This window comes from Ochotona curzoniae, unplaced genomic scaffold (genome assembly GCF_017591425.1).
Source record: "Ochotona curzoniae isolate NIBS_2020 unplaced genomic scaffold, NIBS_Ocur_1.0 scaffold_4506, whole genome shotgun sequence".
NCBI lineage: Eukaryota > Metazoa > Chordata > Mammalia > Lagomorpha > Ochotonidae > Ochotona > Ochotona curzoniae.
This window is the reverse complement of record NW_024467119.1, coordinates 67,703,404-67,723,809: the sequence shown is the minus strand read 5'-3', so window position 1 is coordinate 67,723,809 and position 20,406 is coordinate 67,703,404. Positions and strand designations below refer to the sequence as shown.

At 37.2% G+C, this 20,406-nt stretch overlaps 1 protein-coding gene across 2 annotated transcripts in view; it reads right to left on the bottom strand.

Annotated features, from left to right (window-relative positions):
• Positions 1-6,876: 6,876 nt before the first annotated feature.
• Positions 6,877-20,406, bottom strand: part of NAA15 (N-alpha-acetyltransferase 15, NatA auxiliary subunit) — a 91,546-nt gene continuing 78,016 nt past the window's right edge. The window contains exons 16-20 of one of the 2 annotated variants that reach the window (XM_040967406.1): positions 19,780-19,888; positions 17,944-18,042; positions 12,692-12,838; positions 11,620-11,717; positions 6,877-9,474 (exon numbers count right to left, since the gene is read on the bottom strand). In XM_040967406.1, coding sequence (XP_040823340.1) covers positions 9,274-9,474; positions 11,620-11,717; positions 12,692-12,838; positions 17,944-18,042; positions 19,780-19,888 — 654 coding nt within the window. In that variant the 3' untranslated portion in view covers positions 6,877-9,273. The remainder of the gene's footprint in view (positions 9,475-11,619; positions 11,718-12,691; positions 12,839-17,943; positions 18,043-19,779; positions 19,889-20,406) is intronic. The other variant, XM_040967407.1, reaches the window with a different exon arrangement.

The following is a 20,406-nucleotide window of genomic DNA, read 5'->3' as shown; positions in this document are numbered from 1 at the left end:
GACCCCTGCACCCATGTGGGAGGCCAGAAGGAAACGCCTGGCTCCCAGCTTCATATCAGCTCAGTCTGGTTGCAAAGGCCATTGGGAGAGTGAACCAGCAGATGGAACAGATGGAAGTCCTCTTCATCTCTTTCTTTCTATAAAGTCTTTCAATTAAAAAAAAAAAAAACAAAAAAGCATAGCCATAGATTATGTGATATGCCATTCAACTTATTTTTTTTTTCACTTACTCATATTTATTGGAGAATCAGATTTACAAAAAGATAGATCTTCCATCCACTGGTTCATTTCCCAAGTAGCTACAATGGTCAAGCTTAGCCAACATGAGGCCAGGATCTTCTTCCAGGTCTCCCATACGTGTGCAGGGTCCCTAGGCTTTGGGCCGTCTTCCATTGCTTTCCCAGGCCACAAGCAGGGAGCTGGACGGGAAGCAGGGCCGCTGGGATTAGAACCAGCGCCCATATAGGATCCCTGCGCATGCAAGGGGAGGACCCTAATCACTGCGCTATCACGCCAGGCCCTTAAAAGGGTTTTTATTATAAACAAAGTTGCACTGACTGTATACAATGTGTAGAATCATGTTAAGGACATGTGTCTAAATGACAATGGTGGTTCACAGGATTTAACTGTTTCACTGTTATTAGATGAATACTGTCAATTTCCCTCATAAATGACTGTATCAGTTTATGCTCCCAGACAATATCTGAGAGTGCATGCGCTATTTTATGATATCCACATCAACATTTGCTCTTCAGACTTGAGGAATCTTAGTAACTTGGCAGGTATGTGGGATGGTTGGTACTTGCCACAGTAGGGATGCTAACCAGGATACCCATATTCCTTGTTGGAACCTACCTGCCTTTTGGTTTCTGGCTTTTCTTCCAACTGCGGTGTCCTGACAATGTGTACCCGGGGAAGTGCCACCACCAAGGCTCAAGTGACTGGGTTCCTGCCAACCATGTAGGAAATCTCGACTGAGTTTACAACTCCTGTTTCCAGCCTGGATTAGGCCTTGCTTTGGAGGCAATTTAGGGAGTGGAAACAGCATTAGGAAGAGCTGGCATTTCACAAGAGGAAAAAAAAAAGACAAACTGGTGCTCCACCTACCTTCCTCCATCCCTGGCCCCGCAACCCTAATCAGAGGTCCACATGAGCATACGTCCCTTTCAACAATGCAAACAATATTTAAAGTGAAGTTAAGGGGAAAAAAAGCTATCTTTTTTCTCTGCCTTCCAGTTACCAAATTGACAGACATGAACTACAGTAATTTGACTTTAACCCTGTTGGTGCCAATCCTTATACACCGTGAGTCCCCAATGTCATTATCTTCTATTTCTTCTTGCTTTTGTACTGAATCTATTTCCTCTGATCACTCTGCTCAAGAACACAGTGTTTTCAGCCACACAGACATTTTTTTAAAAAGATTTATTATTATTATTTTTAAAGACTTATTTTTATTATTTTTTTTTATTGGAAGGGCGGATATACAGAGAGGAGAGACAGAGAGGAAGATCTTCCGTCCGATGATTCACTCCCCAAGTGAGCGCAAAGGCCGATACTATGCCGATCCGAAGCCAGGAGACTCTTCCGGGTCTCCCACGCGGGTGCAGGGTCCCAAAGCTTTGGGCCATCCTCGACTGCTTTCCCGGGTCACAGGCAGGGAGCTGGAAGGGAAGTGGGGCTGCCGGGATAGAACCGGCGCCCATATGGGATCCCGGGAATGCAAGGCGAGGACCTTAACCACTTGCGCCACCGCGCTGGGCCCTATTATTTTTTTTTAATTGGAAAGGCAGATGCACAGATAGGAGCGACAGAGAGGAAGATCTTCTGTCCGATGGTTCACTCCCCAAGTGAGCGCAACGGCTGGAGCTGAGCCAATGCCAAACCAGGATCCTGGAGTCTCTTCTGGGTCTCCTACGCAGGTGCAGGGCCCCAAGGCCTTGAGCTGTCCTCGACTGCTTTCCCAGGCCACAAGCAGGGAGCTGGATGGGAGCCAGTGCCCATCTGGGATCCTGGTGCATGCAAGGCCAGGACTTTAGCCACTAGGCTACCACACTGGGCCCGCAAACCTCATCTCCTTAACCATCACATTTCCTTTAAGTAAAGGAACAGCTGCTTCATACTGTTATTTTTTCCCACTAGAATTGAATGAACCAGAAATGCAAAATGTCTACCTGTTATTTAACTTGGTGATAGTTACTATTGGAACTCATCAAGTACTAGAGCAGTCTTCGTGCCTCTAATCTAGATCCCATGCACCGCCCTGCCTGTATGATTAAATATTGTCTTAAATACATTATTCAATTAACTGCCACCTTTGCTTACGAAAAGCTTAATACAGGGGCCAGTGCTGAGACACAGTGGGCTAAGCTTCCCTCTGTGGCATCTGTATTCCAAACAAGTATCAGCTAATCTCCTGGCTGCATCACTGTGAATCCCTTCAACAACTCTGTAGAAATTTTTTGGCATCTTACTTAAGACACTGAACCTGGACTTAAAGTTAAGTCTGACTTTTTTAAAGCATGTCTTTGAACAATACTATGTATTAAATCACAAAGTGTTTATACTAGATATTTGGCAGTCATAAGGATCAAATTAACTGAGGCAAAAGGCAAGGTTTCTATGTTAAAACAGACTAAAAGACTAAACTCCCCAGTTTGTGAAGGTGAGGGAAAATCATCTTCAACCCAATGATGACAATCAACAGTCAGCTCAACCAGATTCATTTATCAAAGTCCATGGTCAGTGAAAAACAAGCCAGATAGAAGGTGTCCTACAAAACATTTCTCTACTAAATAAAAACACTGGGCAGGATAGGAAGTTTTACCCAAATGTTACTTCAGCAGATCATGTCAAGGTTTTACCCTGAAGCAGACTCCGTACTATGCAATGCTGCTGGGGCTTTACACTGTTTTAGAATCAAGGTTGTTTTGTTTTTACATCTAAGATGCAACAATGATTCATTTGCTTTTGGAAAATGCAGTCCTATTAGGATAACAAACAAGTATGTATATACTTAGGTATTTTGGTAATTATATGTAAAAAGACTTTTCAATGCAATTAAGTTATCATAAGATCTAATAGAACTGAGGCTTTTTTTTTTCTGGCTACAAGTGTCTTACATACTGAAACCCCAACATGATTTAAGGAGAGGAAAAAAATGGGCTTTGAAGTCAACTAGAAAATTCTCCATGGAAGTTTAAGTTTGGGTTCCTCCACAAATGCCAACACAGGAGGAAGTTCATCTCTTATCCCTTTCACAGTTCTTGTCCCTTTGGTCTCTTTGACATTGTGCTGTTATCTTCATCATCAAAAATGGTGGCTCTGAATTGTGGATGTACCTCAGAATCACCAGAGATGGAGGGAAGAAGAGAGAAGGGAAGAGGACAGAAGAGCAAAGGGGAGGGTAACAGGAAGAAGAGGCTAGCCAGTGCCTGGACTAGACTCCAATAGCATCTTGGCCAACAGTGCTGAAATCCGTGTAGTTGTTTTACGTTCTTGATAGTTTATTTGGGATTCCAACACATAATCACTATTATACTTAGAAGCTAAAAGCTTCAATGGCTTAACTAACAGACAAGATTAACCAAGGACCACAGAAATTGGTTGTGATGGACACAGTGTCCATTTAAGACCGTAGCAGAGTCCTACCTCAGATGATTAAAAGTGGGGAGATACTAAGCTGTAAACAAAACAAAACAGAAAAACAAAACATTTCTAGGTAGGCAGAGTGTGTTGCCAGTACCCTTTATCTTTTACCAGTCTCACGATGCTATTTGAAAGATGAGAAATAAGAGACAGTATTTGTAGTTAACATTAAATTCCAACGGGCATGTCATCTTGGTGGGTGGGTTGCTAGACAAGAAGGATGAGTATATTCCTGCCAACCAATGCCACAAAGAAAAGGCAAATGAGAAAATCATACGATGTTCCTCCAGGAATCTGCGTCTTACAAGGCCAGGCACAATCATTCCTCTGACTAGGAAAAACACAAAAATTCACATGAGAAATCTCCAGTATTTGCTGGGGGAAATTCCCTAAGATGAACAGAAAGACAGGTGGATGAATAGGAATGCCATGTAACAACAAGAAAGGGATAAAATGTTTCTGAGCTTTTGCAGGTGACTAAAAAGTTAATGTTATTTATTGCTATTGCCAACAATCTGTAGGGCAGTATTAATATCCACAGAAAAGTTAACACGGATGTGACTATATGCTGTTCTTGGTCACTAGCCTTATACCAAAATGTATCCAGTATAAATCCGTAAAAGATCTTCATTCACATTTAAATAAATTCATGTGTGAACCAAAGCATATCCGTGAAGAATGCACTTTGAACTGCTTTTATTTAATCAGCTGGCTTATTCTTGGAGCCTTTCAATAAATTTCAAAATATTATTAACTATACAATGCTGGAGCTTAGCTGTAAAATACAGGATGGACCAAGGCCTTGGAACCCTGCACTTACGTCTGAGACCCAGAAGAAGCTCCCAACTCCTGGCTCCGCATTGGCTCAGCTCCGGCTGTTGCAGCCACTAGGGGAGATAATCAGTGGATTAAAGATCTCTGTGCCTCCTTCCCTCTGCATATCTGACTTTCCAATAAAAAAACAACCAACCAACCCTGCTTCTTTATATGCCCACATTTCCACTTACAAAGCAGCAGTACGATTTCTTGAGGGTGAGCAAGTTGTTCCAGTACTGATGAAAGGCGGCTGCTAATCTAATTATTCACTACTAATACATAGCTTCATTTCTAAATGAAGCCCAGCTCCACTATCCCTTTGGGGAGGCATTAAGAATTAGACAATAGACTTAAGGAAATTGCAGATCTAAGTAAGCAAGTGCAAAAAAAAAAACAAACAAACAAAAAAAAAACTTAATCTATGGTAGACTGGGAAAACAGCCTTATAGTTATAGAAACTTGTTTATTAGACAAAGTACAACTATTTAATACAGAAGATAAATAGCTGAAAACCAAAGCATGGATTAAGCACATACTCAGGAACCACTTCCTATGTTCCTAAGTGTTTATCTTACTTGTGAGGCCAAGTTTAAGACATGGCAGTAGCAGAAATATCTAAATCACAAAATATTCTGCATCAAAATAAACTCATTTGTTAATTTCATTTTTCCACAAAGTTCTTCTAAAATGCCTTTGTACAGGCATCAATTATTCTCAATTAGTAAAACTTATACAACTTGTATGAAATAATGCAGACTTTGAAGTAGATAAGAGTCCAAATTTAAGAACCACAGTATGATTTTTCAGATTGCCAATTGTCAATCTTACTTAATCAGTACTAACTTTTAATGCAAGGCCTATATTCTCTCACTGGCACATATAACCCTCTAAAGGGGCGATTTAAGCTTCGTAGTGGGCCATCACAATAGCCTAGTGGCTAAATCCTCACCTGGGATCTAATATGGGCTCCTGTCCATGTTCCACTTCCCATTCAGCTCCCTGCTTGGGGCCTAGAAGGGCAGTAGAGGATGGCCCAAACCTTGGGACCCTGCACCCATGTGGGAGACAAAGTTCTGGCTCCAGTCTTCAGATTGGCTCAACTACGGCCGTTGATGGCCACTTGGGGAGTGAACCAGTGGATGGAAGATCTTTCTGTCTCTCGTTTTCTCTGTTAACCTGCCTTTCCAGTAAAAATTAGTACATTTTAAAAAATGGTTCCAATTTTGTGTGGACTTGACAAGTTAGCAAAGGTTCTAATCCATACAGTATGAATTTTCCTTTTTTTGCCTATTACGCCAAATCACACTGCTTCAATGACAACTAGACAAACTGAAAGCTAGAACCATTAGACCCTGTTTTCTACAATGTATGGCTGCCTCTCCCTCAACCCGTTTTCAATGCCCCCATAAGAGGAGGTGTGTCTGGATGAGGCATATTACATAACCTAAAGCATGTCAAAGGAATGCTATTGTTTAAAATAGAGCATTCTTTTCTTCAGAACTTCTTGCACACTACCAGTATTTGTTTTAAATACCCACTTCATAGGTTGCATAAGGCTAACATGCAAGTCAACAAATAGTAACCTCACAGATGTTTTGCTGCTATAGGTTGTGATTTTCTCAACCACAATAACTGGAACAAAATGATCTTTCTCATAGCCATTTCATAGAACCTTTTAAACTTAAGGGTTGTTGGATTCAGTGAAACTTTAGATGATAGCAAATATTATTTTAAAAAACTCCTTTAAAAAAAAAGGGTAGCGTATGAGCTAGAATAAAGACTGAAAGGGCACCGTTAATTTCAAAATTAACATTGGTGATTATTTAAGACAAACATATGTCCATCCTGGAAAAAAGTCTAGCACTTCATTTTTTAGCTCCAGAAGTCTGACTAGAAATCACACAGATTTTTCTTTGATTTTAATGACAACCTATTTGAACTTAGACCTTACTTTCCCGACCTCTTCATTCCCAGCTTTTGTTTCACAGGTCTCAACACAATACACCATGGGGTATAAACAACACTGTGAAAATCAAGGGGCTCGTAAAGCCAAGGAAAAAAATCTATTTACTAATACTGGCATTACTTTTAGTCATGCTGTTCACAGATCATACTTTATTGTTGTACATAAAAAACAGAAAATGGTCAAAAATATATGACTAAACTGCCTTAATAAAGCTGAGTAAAATAACCTTGCCGGGTGTTAGTTATTCAATGAGAAATGACAAGAGTAATTGAATATAAAGAAAAACAAAAAGAATTTTACTCCTATGTTTATACATGTCAAGGGATCCTTTCTTCCCGAGAAGAATCGATAACACCAGTTCGTAGTAATAAACATAAGGCACTTGTTTAGATTACATCACTGCATTTTTTCCCCACTTGTTTCTCTAACCCTGTTCCCCCCCCCCAACAGTATCATTGAAAAATAATAGAATTGAAGGAGGCAAATGTGAAGTGATCCAGCTGACACTACTCAGAGTAAATCAGTACAGTACAATGTTTTGGGGGTGATGTCTGGACATAAAATTAACCTAGTCAAGGTCCTCTGACAGCAGACAATGTATCCACTATCAAACCTGAAAGAAAATAAAAGATTTATTCCATAGTTCCAGTAGAAGTGAATTGAAATACAATATACATGTTAGGAACTTAGCTCCTCACGGGTGGCATCTGCATTTAAAATTCCGGGTACTTATGAATATTCATTCTAAAACAATCTACATCAGCTGAACATTGTCAAGACAAATAGATGAATTTCATTTCAATATACAGTAGAGTTTAAACAAAAATTCACACATAAATTCCCTATTATATGGCTGGTGCCTCCTCCGAACACCTTAGTAGTGACAGAGGTAGCACTAGTGTCTTGCCCCAATGTAAGGATTTCAGTTGCCACACATAGGAGTTGAAAAAAAAAAAACAACTGTTGGTTTTTTTTTTTTTTGCCATCTGTTACAGATGTTCCTGAGACAGAGCCAGTTAATAAAACACAGCAAAGCACTGTAGTTTAGCTTCTCGTACTTTATATCACTGAACTATTAGACTGGGATGTGGAATGCAGATCATATACTATGAAAGGTTGATTTTAGCACAACTATCCAAATCAGTAAAAGGATTATGTCTTGTGAAAATTCCCCTTAGATAGTATACCTTCTATAAACTACAAGTACCACAATTATATTTACAGTTCAATCATTTGACTTAATATTTGCTCAGATCTTGCAAAGGCAGTAAGAATACTGAGCCTGCGGCTAGTTCTCAGTGTACAGGTTTGACATATTAAGGCTCATTTTCCCAATCAAAATAGCAATTGTCCTTTCAAATTATGAATTACACTCATAGTTCCTGCCATCATCCTAGCCCTCAATGGAATCTCAATGTAGGAGCAGCACTGTACTTCATTATGGAGTTCCCTGACACCAACATTCAGCTCATTCCAAAAAGCTCCCATCTTCACTAGCATTTCAGCACGCTATGTTGCCTCTGGCTTACACCTCTGTTTCCACCTGTGCATTTTCACAGAAGCCCAACACAGATTAGTTAAAATATTCACACAAATGTTTTTCAAAACAATTTATTGCATCATATTTGGTACCTTATGTTTGACAACAAAAAAAAAAAAAAAAAGAAAGAAATTACATCTGTAACTGCAGGAAAAAGAAGCTGGTCTGTTATTGGAAAAAAAAATCTTGGGCCCTTTAAAAATTACAAAGTCTTGGGCTTGCCTGAAACAACTGAGCAAGAAATATATTCTTAGAAATGTAGGGCTTCAAGTATTACAAACCTGTGACACTGTGGAAAAATTCCAGAGGTATCTAAACTGCAGCACTTTTTTTTTCTGCATATCGTGAACAAGGCCTGCTGAGGTTTTAACTATTAGTCTCTTGATCAGTCATAGAATGGTAGTCAGGAGTTCTGCTCTTTAACTTCAAGCCATGGTAGATTTTCTCTTTTTCACTCTTGGGTGAAAAATTCATGCTTGCTAATTAGTTGGTGCCACATCACAGTGCATTTGGTTCTTGCATTACAGTTTTAACAAGTTTGGCTGAAACAATGCTGAAAGGTTTTGCATTGCTATTTTAGTTCTTCAAGTTTTAGTTTAAATTGAGATTGTTCCAACTGGTTCCTTCAGTTAAAAACTGTGGTACAAGAACACCAAACTGATCATGTACAGTGAATTTTGGAAACACAACAAGCATATTGAACACCTTCTAGGTTTCTTATAATTCTGCTTGGTATCTAAAAGTCCCCAGTTTCTACAACATCAAGCATCTGTTGTAGATTTCTCTGTAAATAGTGATTCACATTGCATACTTCCTATGGTCAGAATCAACCCCATAACAAAATCAGCCAGATGCTAAAGCCCCAACAACTCTTTGTGCTCAGTGAAAGAATCCAGTGCTAAAACAGCATTTCTGCTGTCTGAGATAGAGTAAAATCTCACAAGACAAATTTAAAGTAATATTTCTGCCACACACCTGCTTTGTTAGATGTAATAGCCTCCAGATTTTATATAAATTAGTTTAAAAACATGGGTGGGTAGGTAGGAATAGGATAAGGTATTTTTTAACCACTCAATTTTAGCAGCTTTTAATTTTTTTTTAAGAAACTGAACCTATATCCTGTAATGTTAGATATTTTATATATACTTTTTCAGCAGGATAAAAAACGTAAAACACTATTTTGAAGGCAAGAACATTTACTCCTCTCATTCTGTGTAAGTTAGAGCAATGCAGCAGGTGCGTGACAAAAATATTATACACTAGATATGGTCCAAAGTCATTCCATTTGCTTGTTTAATGATGTTCAAATTTCATTGACCAGTTCTTCAGCTTCTGCAGAACTATCTCCATTAACTGTGATCCTCATATCCTCTTCGTATCCAGGAGGCATGAAAGCCAAAGCGTAAGGGAAAAGCTTATGACAATTTGCTCTATAAACATCAGCAGCTTCTTTACAGTCTCCTAGGCTTCCATCACACAAGGCTTCTAATACCTCCATACATGTCTACAAAAAGAAAAGGAAGAGGCTGTGTTATAACTTTGTTCACTGCGTAGTTAAGACAGTTCAACATCAACAGATTTCCAAAATAAAAACCAGGTGTATACATCCAAGGAATATTAAGAAAGCATTTACTATATATACATATGTATATGTACTCCAAAGCTTAATTTAACCATTTCTTTAGAACTACAGGATTATACCGGAGAATAAACAAGGACAAAATTATAAATTGGGATCTGTAAGGTAAAGCAAACAAAGCATAATAGGTATTAAACTTAAATAGGTGCTCAACAAGTGCGCAAGCTTAGGCAGAAATTTTACCTCACATTGGCCTGGTGTTAGGTATAAATGTCAAAATATACACTTCCAGGTCAAATACTGCATATAGGTCTTTAGTTTGGAAGAAGAGGCACCCAGCAAAATTAAGCATTGGTTTTCAACCTTGTATTCAAATTAAAGAACATCTTAAACATGTCCAATAAGTAACAACAGGAAAGTTTCCAGGAAAGTTTTGTAAACATGAAGTATATATATATATATAAAAAAAAAAACTAGTTCATGAAAATCAGCAACCTAGTAAGTAACTCTGCTTCTTATATTTTTTATTGATACACTTTTTAAAAGTCATATATACACAGAGAAGGAGAGACAGAGAAAGATCTCCTGTCCAATGATTCACTCTTCAAGTGGCCGCAATGGCCGGAGCTGAGCTGATCCGAAGCCAGGAACCTGAAATCTCTTCCAGGTCTCCCACACAGGTGCAGGGTCCAAAAGCCTTGGGCCATCTTTACTGCTTTCCCAGGCCACAAGCAGGGAGCTGGATGGGAAACGGGGCCACCGGGATCAGAACTGGCACTCATATGGGATCCCAGCACATTCAAGGCAAGGACTTTAGCTGCTAGGCTACTGCGCTGGGCCCTGATACATGTTTTAAATCACATTTCAATGGTCTCTTTCTTAATCTTTTTATTCAAAAAATACTATTTGCTTTTCAGATACATAAAACTCTATACTTTTTCCTAGGTTACTAAAGACCATAAACTGGACTATCCTGGCCTGGGTCTTTTTGAACTGGCAGGTACGCAGACAGACAGACAGCTTAACCCTGAAGGAAAAGAAGCCTGCTCCGAGTAGCAGGGCACTGATGGAGCTGTAAAACCTTCGGGCCACCCAATGCCAAATTCTAGGGTCTTGGGTGTTTGTGGGCGTGCTGGGGGTCTGGCGGATGACATAGAGGGTACACGCAGGTCCTGAAGGCTCATGTCCAGATGAGGAGGACCTTAAATCCAGAAAACTTTTTCTGTTTTCTTAAAGAGACTATCTTCATTCTTCTTTTGAATGAATATGACAACACTGCATTTTACCTTATCAAGCTAACTCTAGAGAGCTAGCTATCCGTTTGATTTTTCTGTTTATTTCAATATTTATGTATTTGTTTATCTATTTTTATTGGAAAGGCCAATTCACAGAGAGAAGAGATTGATGTTCCACTGGTTGGTTCACTCTTCAAACGACTGCACAGTCGGGGCTAACCTGATATCTAAAGCCAGGAATCAGGTGCTTTACCTAGTCTCCTAAAACGTACAAGATCCCAAGGTTTTTAGCCTTCTTCCTCTGTTTTGCCAGATCATAAGCAAGGAGCTGGATCAGAAGTGCACAGTTGGGACATGAACTGGTCCTCACATGTAATACTAGCACATGCAGGCACAACATTAACCAACTGTGCCAGCCCCTGGTTTTCCTTTGAACTAGCATCTGTATACACATTTACTCATATTATCTTTTATTCTACTTATTCTGCTAAGTATTGCAAACTATAAAATGAGTATCTTATTCATTAGCATGCTAGAATCTCACGAAGAACACCGCTTGCTCAGAAATGCAAGGATATAAATTCAAATACTAAAGAAACTATGGATGTGTGTGTGGTTTTACTATAACATTCCTTAAAGTTATTTCAAATCATAAATGTGAAGCTAGATACTGAATGCCAAGTAACTTGCCATATATCTATATTAATACATAATTCTAAGCACAGTTAAGATAACAACTTGGAGAACAGTAAGCTTAAATAACAGAAACACTACTTATTTTGGTGATTAAAATAAGGAATACATTTTTCTGCAGAGAGAAATGAAAACACATTACCTGAAGGTTTCTGTTAGTTAGAGATTCATCAAGTGTTGTCGCCAGCTCTATAGCTCGCTTCTGACTAGAAGAATCTAAATAATATACCATTTTGGCAGCTAAATCAAAGGAAAGAAAGGATATTTACTTCAAAGTAAAACCAACATCTTGTTCTCTATCCATTGAAATGTAAAAGCCAAGATATATTCATATATACAGAGTATGACACTCAGTTAAAGAAATGTGAAGCATTAACAAAATAACCCGAGAATGTGTGTCATCAATAGCACGCTATACAAAGGACAATGCTTTAACTATGTCATGTGTATCTATGCAGTAAAACACAATACACACGGAATCTATGCACCATAAAAGAAACCATGATATACAAATGTTCTAATAATATTTGTCTCTGTGTGGTAGGATTATGGTTTTCTTTCTAAAATAGGGCAATAATTTGGTATTGAGGGGGATATTTCAGTAAATGCAGGTGCTATAGGATAGCAGGAGGAATTGCTTGAAATCAAGAAGGTAAATGTGGGTTTTTTTGTATACAAAACTGCTGGGCTTCTCAGCCAGGTATTTTTACAGTACTCTATTAAAGCACAATCCACATGTACCCAGAAAATTCTCACTGCCGCTTACACAGACCCTTGTCTTACACTTTTTGTGAACTTTAAGGAAGTTATTAGTCATAGTCCACTAATGCTAATGCTAAGAGCAGAAAGAAAATAAAGTGTTATCTCTACTGAATACAATATAAACTGAAAGTCACTTGTATTTAAATCTTTAAAATGCCAATGCTGAATCAGTACTCTGATCCATAATTACTTTGTCTTAAAAAACCTTAAAAGTATTAGAGGAATATCTTAACACAAAGCATCAGGGGCATGTACTTTGAGTTAGTAGTCAAGATATTTTCTGGGATGTCTGAATGGCATTATCAGAGAGTACTTAGGATAAGTATTTTTCAAAAATGAAATATATTCATACTGCTTCTTCCTTGCTAGTGTGTACTTTCCTTGTCACTGATCCATTCAAATAAATATTACCAGATCATTTTATGAAACTAAGAACAAAACAAAATAATTACCTGATAATCTGTGTGGCAATGAATCAGAATTCCTTTTCAGGAAAGTTTCATTAAAATTCTTTGGATTTGTTGCTCCAAACAGACGATTCATTTCTTGTTTTAATACTGTTCTAACTGCATCAGGCAAATCTTTACTTTCACACACTGCTGAATAAATTAAGAACAAACTCTTCTTAGAAGTTGGATATGCTTTGTAGGAATTAAATTATGTATTTGATGAGGTCAAAGTGGCCAAACAATTATATACAAAGACTCAACAATCCCTACTAATAATTTAACATTTAAAAACCTAGTTTACATAAATTTAAGCAACAGGCATGAACAGGACAACCTTGTGATGGTTCTAAAGACACTAATCATGTTGACAGATCATTTCAGAGGAACAAGCAGGTCTTCTAGGTTGTGTAGGATTGTACCCCTCAACTCTAAAGTCTACAAAGCAAGGACCTCACAGGATCAACCTGGTAAATAATGTCAAGGAAATATGTAATACATTTATATTTACACATAAACATAAAGGAAGGAAATGAATTTTTCTAATTCTCTTGATCTCTTATACACAACTAGGGGGTATTTATTAATTAAAATAAGTTTGCCTTCATGAAGCAACTATGCAAAATTTACTATTACTTTGTAAAAACTTACACAGGCTACCAAAGCACATTTTAGCAATAAATACATGTAGCCATATTTTAAGGACTTGAGAATTAACAAATGAGGAAACCTATTTCTGCAAAATGAATGTAACTTAAGCTTTATTTCCTTCTTATGTTAGTACAGATACAGTTTGTAGCTTTGGAACCACAAAGCTCAGTATGGACCTGGACTTGGACAAGCCATAACCTCTGAACCTCTGTCCTTGATGTAGAAAACTTGAGGTTACAACTAAATTGGAAGGATTACAGTACAGAAAAGATGCATGAAAATACAGTGTATGCATTCAATAAGCTGTGTTTAACCATATCCATAATACTTCGAAAACATTAGTTTTTCCTGTTTGGTGATGGCTTTCAAATTTCACAGTAATCAATTATCTTTGCTGTTGGTGTTAATATATAAAAACCACATATATACTGTTCATAATATGTACTTTCCATGAATATTTTTGAAAAACTCTAGAACACAATTTTCAACTTTCCTGTACAGAAATAATTTTTTTTTTATTGCAAAGTTAGAAATACAGAGGAGAGAGAGAGGAAGATCTTCCATACGATGATTTACGATGATTTACTCCCAAGTGACCTCAACCCCCAAGTGACCACAATGGCCTGTCCTGTGCTGATCTGAAGCCAGGAGCCAGGAAATTCCTCCAGATCTCCCAAGCGGGTGCAGGGTCCCAAGGCCTTGGGCTGTCCTTTACTGCTTTCCCAGGCCACAAGCAGGGAGCGGGATGGGAAGTGGCGCCGCTGGGACGAGAACCAGTGCCCACATGGGATCCTGTCGCAAAGTGAGGACTTCAGCTGCTAGGCTACTGGACTGGGCCCCAAAAATAAATGTTTAACTCCAGTTTCCATGAACTTTTAAAAGTATTCTCAAATATATATTCGGTGTCCATACTATATGTAATGTTGATATTTTCTACGTTGTTCTATTTTTCTTTTGGATTTCAAATAATGATAGAGACCTACCAATCATTCATTATTCCTTAAATGATCATAATTAAAAATTTCAAAAGAAAAATGACTTATTGGTAAACATTTAAGTTAAATATATCAAATAAAAAACCTTATAAGTGCCCTTTTATTGTCAAACAACATTTAATTTACTGTTCTACAGAACTGGGCAGTTCAAATAATTGAATTACCAGCAGCCAAGCTTACTTTAATCTTTATTATGGCTGTACTTTCAGTGCAGTTTTTGGCAATTTAGCAGACCTGCTTTTCAGAACAGGAGGGGGCAAAAAAAAAAAAAAAAGCTACCAAAACAAGTCATATCCAATTACAATAAATGTAGGATCTTAAAAGGATACTCAGCATGCAGGAAAATGAAAGCCATTTCACAGGCATTACTGATTTGTCTAAAATGCTTTCCGCAGCGACTAGTGGCGTGTCATGGTGGGTATAGTCATCACCTGCAATGCCAGCATCTCACATGGCTGCTGGTTTGAGTCCTGGCTGCTCCACTTCCATTCCAGGTACCTGCTAGCGCACTTGGGAAAGCAGCAAAAGATGCCCCAAATACTTTAGCCCTGCATCCACATAGGAGATCTGGAAAAAGCCCATGGCTCCTGGCTTTGGACTGGACCAGCCCTGGATGCCAAGGCCATTTAGGGAATAAACCAGTAGGTGAAAGATCTCTCAATTTCTCTCCTTGCAACTCTGCTAAGTAAACGAACAGATCTTTAAAAAGCAGTTAAGTTAATGGCCTTCTAGAGACTTTATATGTGTTTGCATATAGTTGGACTACTTAATGCATTACCTTTATTGACTGATTTTCCTCACATTGGACAATCTTTCCAGAAAAATTGAAATTGCTTTTGAAAGACCAACAAAATTTTTAATATACATATTTAAATTAACTCCACATTATTCAAATTTACTAACTTTAACAAAAGAAAAACCATTCAGATATACTTAGCCTTCTCTTCTAAATCATGTGGATTGCTACTATGACTTTTAGGAAGACAGTGATGCCAAAGCAACAACTAAAAGAACATGCATGCCGGGACTCCGTGTAATAAAATTTTACCCATGAATTTAAGAATAAGAAGGAACATCAAATGTTGTAAACATCTTAGAGAACATAGCAATGTTATAAATACCAACAACTCAGGAAAGTAAAAAATCTCAAGAATACTCAACTACCTTCCATAACAGAGTAAATCTTGCAATTCAAGGAGAAAAAAAAGAGAAGGGGGCTGTTACAAATAAAGACCACCTTTACTACGGGGCCTTTGGTTTGGCTTCTCTTACATCATTAAACTGAAACAATGCTTAGTTCATGCTTTAGATTATTAGCAGCCCGAGGTAAATGATCACCAGTGGTTAACAGCTTCACCCCAAACAAATGATTCTTGAGGAAAGAGCTGCCCTAGGTTCCCAAAATAGTTGGCATTAATGATTCTGATGCAATATTTCATACTTTGTGTGAAAATGTTGCTACATGTTATAAAATTTCAGCATAAACTATGCAAATAAAACTCAAATTATAAGACAAAATAAGAATGATAAATAATGTTCATCCAATAACTTACTAATAATGCAATAAGTATTAAATGAGCATGAATAACTAAGAATAATAAAAACAGTAAAAACTATTTGGGTAAGATTCATAAATATAGAAAAAAACCTGTGCAGATAAAAGAAAAATTAAGACTATACATATGACATAACAAAATATTACAGTGTGGCAAAATGTTCATTTTAAAAAGAATCGAAACACATATATTAAAACAAAAAATACGTATAGTCCAGTGTTTTAAAGATTTATTCATTTTTATTGGAAAATGAGATATAGAGAGGAGGAAAGACAGGAAGGAAGATCTGTCGGTTGATTCACTCCGCAAGCAGACACAATGGCTGGAGCTGTGCTGATCCACAGACAGGAGCCAGGAACCTCTTCCAGGTCTCCCTTGTGGGTGCAGGACCCCAAGGATTTGAGCCATTCTCTACTGCTTTCCCAGGCCACAAGCAGGGAGCTGGATGGGAAGTAGGGCTGCCAGGATTAGAACCAGTGCCCCTATGGGTTCCCAGTGCGTGCAGGGAAAGGACTTTTAACCACTAGGCTACCACACTGAGTCCAGTCCTGTGTTTTACTTAGCAATGACCAGAAATATAATTTTAATTGCTTTAGCTCTACAACTTATTAATAAAAGAGAAAAAAAAAACTTTGAAAAAGGATACAAAATTATTCAGATACAAGAAGAAGCTATCAAAAACAGTAAATGACTTCAAGTGGCATATGGTAATTACCCTGGTATCATAACAAAACATTCTAGAGATCTTTTTATCTGTGGAGGGTGCTTTTAATCCTGCTTAAGCACTGTTCACCTAGAAGTTTTTACAACTGGTAAGTCAGGAGTGGTACCATTGTGTATTCCTTCAAGCTATTGAAAACAGTGTATTTGTAGGTTTTTTGTTTTTGATTTCTCTTTTTCTGAGAACGGTATAAAACGGTGACTTAATATATTAAATAGCCAGAAAAATTACTCCTACATTATTGTCTCAAATATATTTGCATTTGATTAAAAAAAAAAAAACCTTGGGGCCTGCACCATGACACAGCAAACAAAGCCACTGCCTCTACTGTCCACATCCAGTCTGAGTCCCAGCTGCAAAACTCAATCCAGCTCCCTGTTAATTATCTTGAAAAAGCAGTGGAAGATGTTCCAAGAGCATAGGCCTCTGCATTTCGGCAGACCCATAAAAGCTCTTAGGTACTGGTCTTAAGACTGTTCCAGCACTGGCCATGAACTGGGGAATGAACCATCTGTTCAAAATCTCTAATTTGCCCCTTCAAAGAAATGAATAATTTTTAAATAAGGAATAAACCTGTGAGTATAATAAAAATGCAACTACTTTGAAGTTTAACAAATGCCATTACAGTACTCTTACAAAGGCAATGAATGATAAGCAGTTTACCCAACTTCTTAAAAGGCTTTTCAAATGTGTTAATCATTGCTACCTTTCCTGACTAAAATTTAGTCAAAGTATAAGGTACATATATAAACATTTAGAACAAAGTATAAGGTATATATTAAACATCAGATACTCAAATATTTCAAAATCAAAAAACTGAACTTTTCTGGTTCCAAAATATCTAGGAAGCAAGAAACAGAATAAAACTCAAACTTTTGATTACTAAAACTATGAATATAATATAAACTATTAGTTTATATTAAAATTAATGGATTTGAAAAGAACAGATGTTTGCTTTTTAAGATAAAATTCTGAGTCAAAGAAGTTGTTAGGTTAACCCAATTCATACCAACTCAAAGCCACAAGAATGACTTTCAGATTCACCAGCTTTAAAACAATTTACAAGCACATTTTATGAAAAGAAATATGATTTAGAATTTCAATTTATATTATCTTTTCAGAAGCAGAAACAAAGGTGACAAACAAAAAATTCTGTCAAAACCAAGTAGCATTTACAATGTTAAAGACCTTTATCACAAAGAAAATATCAGTGCTTTTTTGTGGCTGCTTTAATCAGCAACAACTTTTAAAATGAGCAGTGATAAATTTATACAGATCACTTATACAATCTCCACCAACCACTACAGTCTCAAATCACAGTAAACAAATGCATACCAGTATTAAAGAGTCGAATCATACACTCATGAAGCCAGGGATGACTAGAATCGATAGCAAATGCCCTTTTTACTGATTGTAGCATCAAAAGAAATTTTTCTGTAAAAAGAAAAATGTTTACCAATTAATAAACTGCTTTAGAAGGCCAATATATTTACAAAATGTATATTAAGAGCCAATCACATCTGATCTACAACAGACAAATGAAGTAAACAACTTTTTTCCAATTAGTACTATTAGCTAATATTGTTCAATGGCATTGTTTAAGGGTTTCATAAACCATCAAATTTAGATATTATACAGGAATATTTGACTCAAGGCCATAAAAACAAACAAAACTTGAAGCAATTTTATTTCTTAATTTCCTTTCATCAAAACAAGGTTCCCCGCTACTAAGATTTCATTTGCTTGTTTGACACCATGTTTTTGATTGTGTAAGAAGTGAAATGGTTTCCCTTCTACTTAACTGCTATTTTCTTTTCTGTCTTTAAACTATTTATAAAGGTTTTACTTTCAGTCATTTTCAACTCTGTTATCCTTCATCTATATTCTGAAGCTGCAGTAATGTTTCCATTTGCTAAACAGAAATTTGCACTTGAATACTAATTAGTCCACTTCCAATTCTTTATATATACATATATAAACTTTTACCTCTAGTCTAGTGCCTTTCTCCAAATGTCAAAGTTCAAAACTCCAGGCTCTTCTGGCCTCTCCCCAACACTCAAAAAAGATAAAAATACTCCCTTGCCCTCCAACATACTAATTTTACATTACTGCAAAGCAACATAAATCCTGGGGTCATTAGAAACTTGAACACAGCCAAGAAATCAACTGAATATGGTTCTAGATTGTTATTCCCAACTTCAAGCAGGAGACTTTAAAAGGAAAGTCTACTCACTGTTAAAAGAGAAGCTTAAAAACTATTGTTTATTAAACTTATTTTCCAAGTATAAAATGATTGAGAAAAATAGAAAACATTTTAATCACTCAGAATTCTATCAAACTTATACGTTCTAATCTATTTCTTCCCAACTACTTCTATCACACCTCCACCTACAACATTTTTGTTTTATATTATTTGCAGTCACATAACTTTTCCCCTAACATCCCTTTTGATATACATGAAAATTTTAAATGGATAATCTACATAGAGAAATACCACCTTACTCAATTTCCTCTGATAGCTAACCCTGCTTAGAACAAACCACCTTTTGTATGACCTTATTTACCACTTTCTCTTTAACATTTACTATTTCAGTGACAAACTTTTTATTCTCAAATAATCAGATTGTATACCTGAATTACATTAAACAATTATATTACCTACTATCCTAAGCTATCTTTGCCTAGCTAGAATCTAACATCTTATCTTTCTTTATTTACATTCCTGTGTTTTCAGAAAAGAAATCAAGATCCACTCCAAAGGGTACATCTACTTACAGAAATAGCTAATAATAGCTAACATTTGTTTAATGATCTTTGTATGCCATTAACAGGCACAATATTGCTCAATACTGACGCTATTCTAAGATCTCTATGTATTAACTAATTCTATTTACACAATCATCACATCTTCAACTATTACCACTTACTGGCAATTACTATATTTGACCTTAACCCTGTCATGCACATACATCTAGTATTGATGTTAAGACCCTAAAGAGGTAATTGTATCAGTGTACCTACCCACAACATTCCGTACATAGCAGGGATTTCTGTGAAGAGGCCGCAATGACATTTGCCAAAAAAAGTTCTACAGTGATGACGTTATCAAAATTGGGTGACTATGCCTAATATCATTAGTTTTACCAGGGCCATTGTACCCTAATTGCCTACCTTTCCTAAAGTAAATCTCAAAGGCAAAAAGATGAGTTTCTATCTTGTTCTTCACCAAGTTCTTCAACGGTGTTAAAAATTTAATAGCTTCTTCCAGAGGATTTTCAACCTGACAAAGATAAAAAAAATATTATACAAATGGAAGTAATACTCCTCTTGGGAAGTATGGCTTTTCTACTAAAAGTACTTTTGGGTATTCTGTCCCTGCTTTTGGTGAAAATACTTTATCAGCTACAAATATACTTTCATCCTTAAGCTCCCATAATCTGAACAAAACAGACTTTGATTTTTAAGACTTTTTAAAAAAAGATTTATTCATTTTTATTGGAAAGGCAGATATACAGAGAGGAGGAGAGACAGAGAGGAAGATATCTGTCCATTGATTCACACACGAATGTGGCCGCAACAGCGAGCTGAGCTGATCCAAAGCCAGAAGCCAGAGCTTGAGCTTCTTTTGCGTCTCCCATACAGGTGCAGGGTCCCAAGACTTTGGGCCATCCCCGACTGCTTTCCAAGGCCACATGCAGGGAGCTGGATGCAAAGCAGGGCTTCTGGGACTGGAGCCGGTGCCCGCATGGAATTCTGGTGTATGCAAGGCAAGGACTTCAGCTGCTAGGCTACCACACC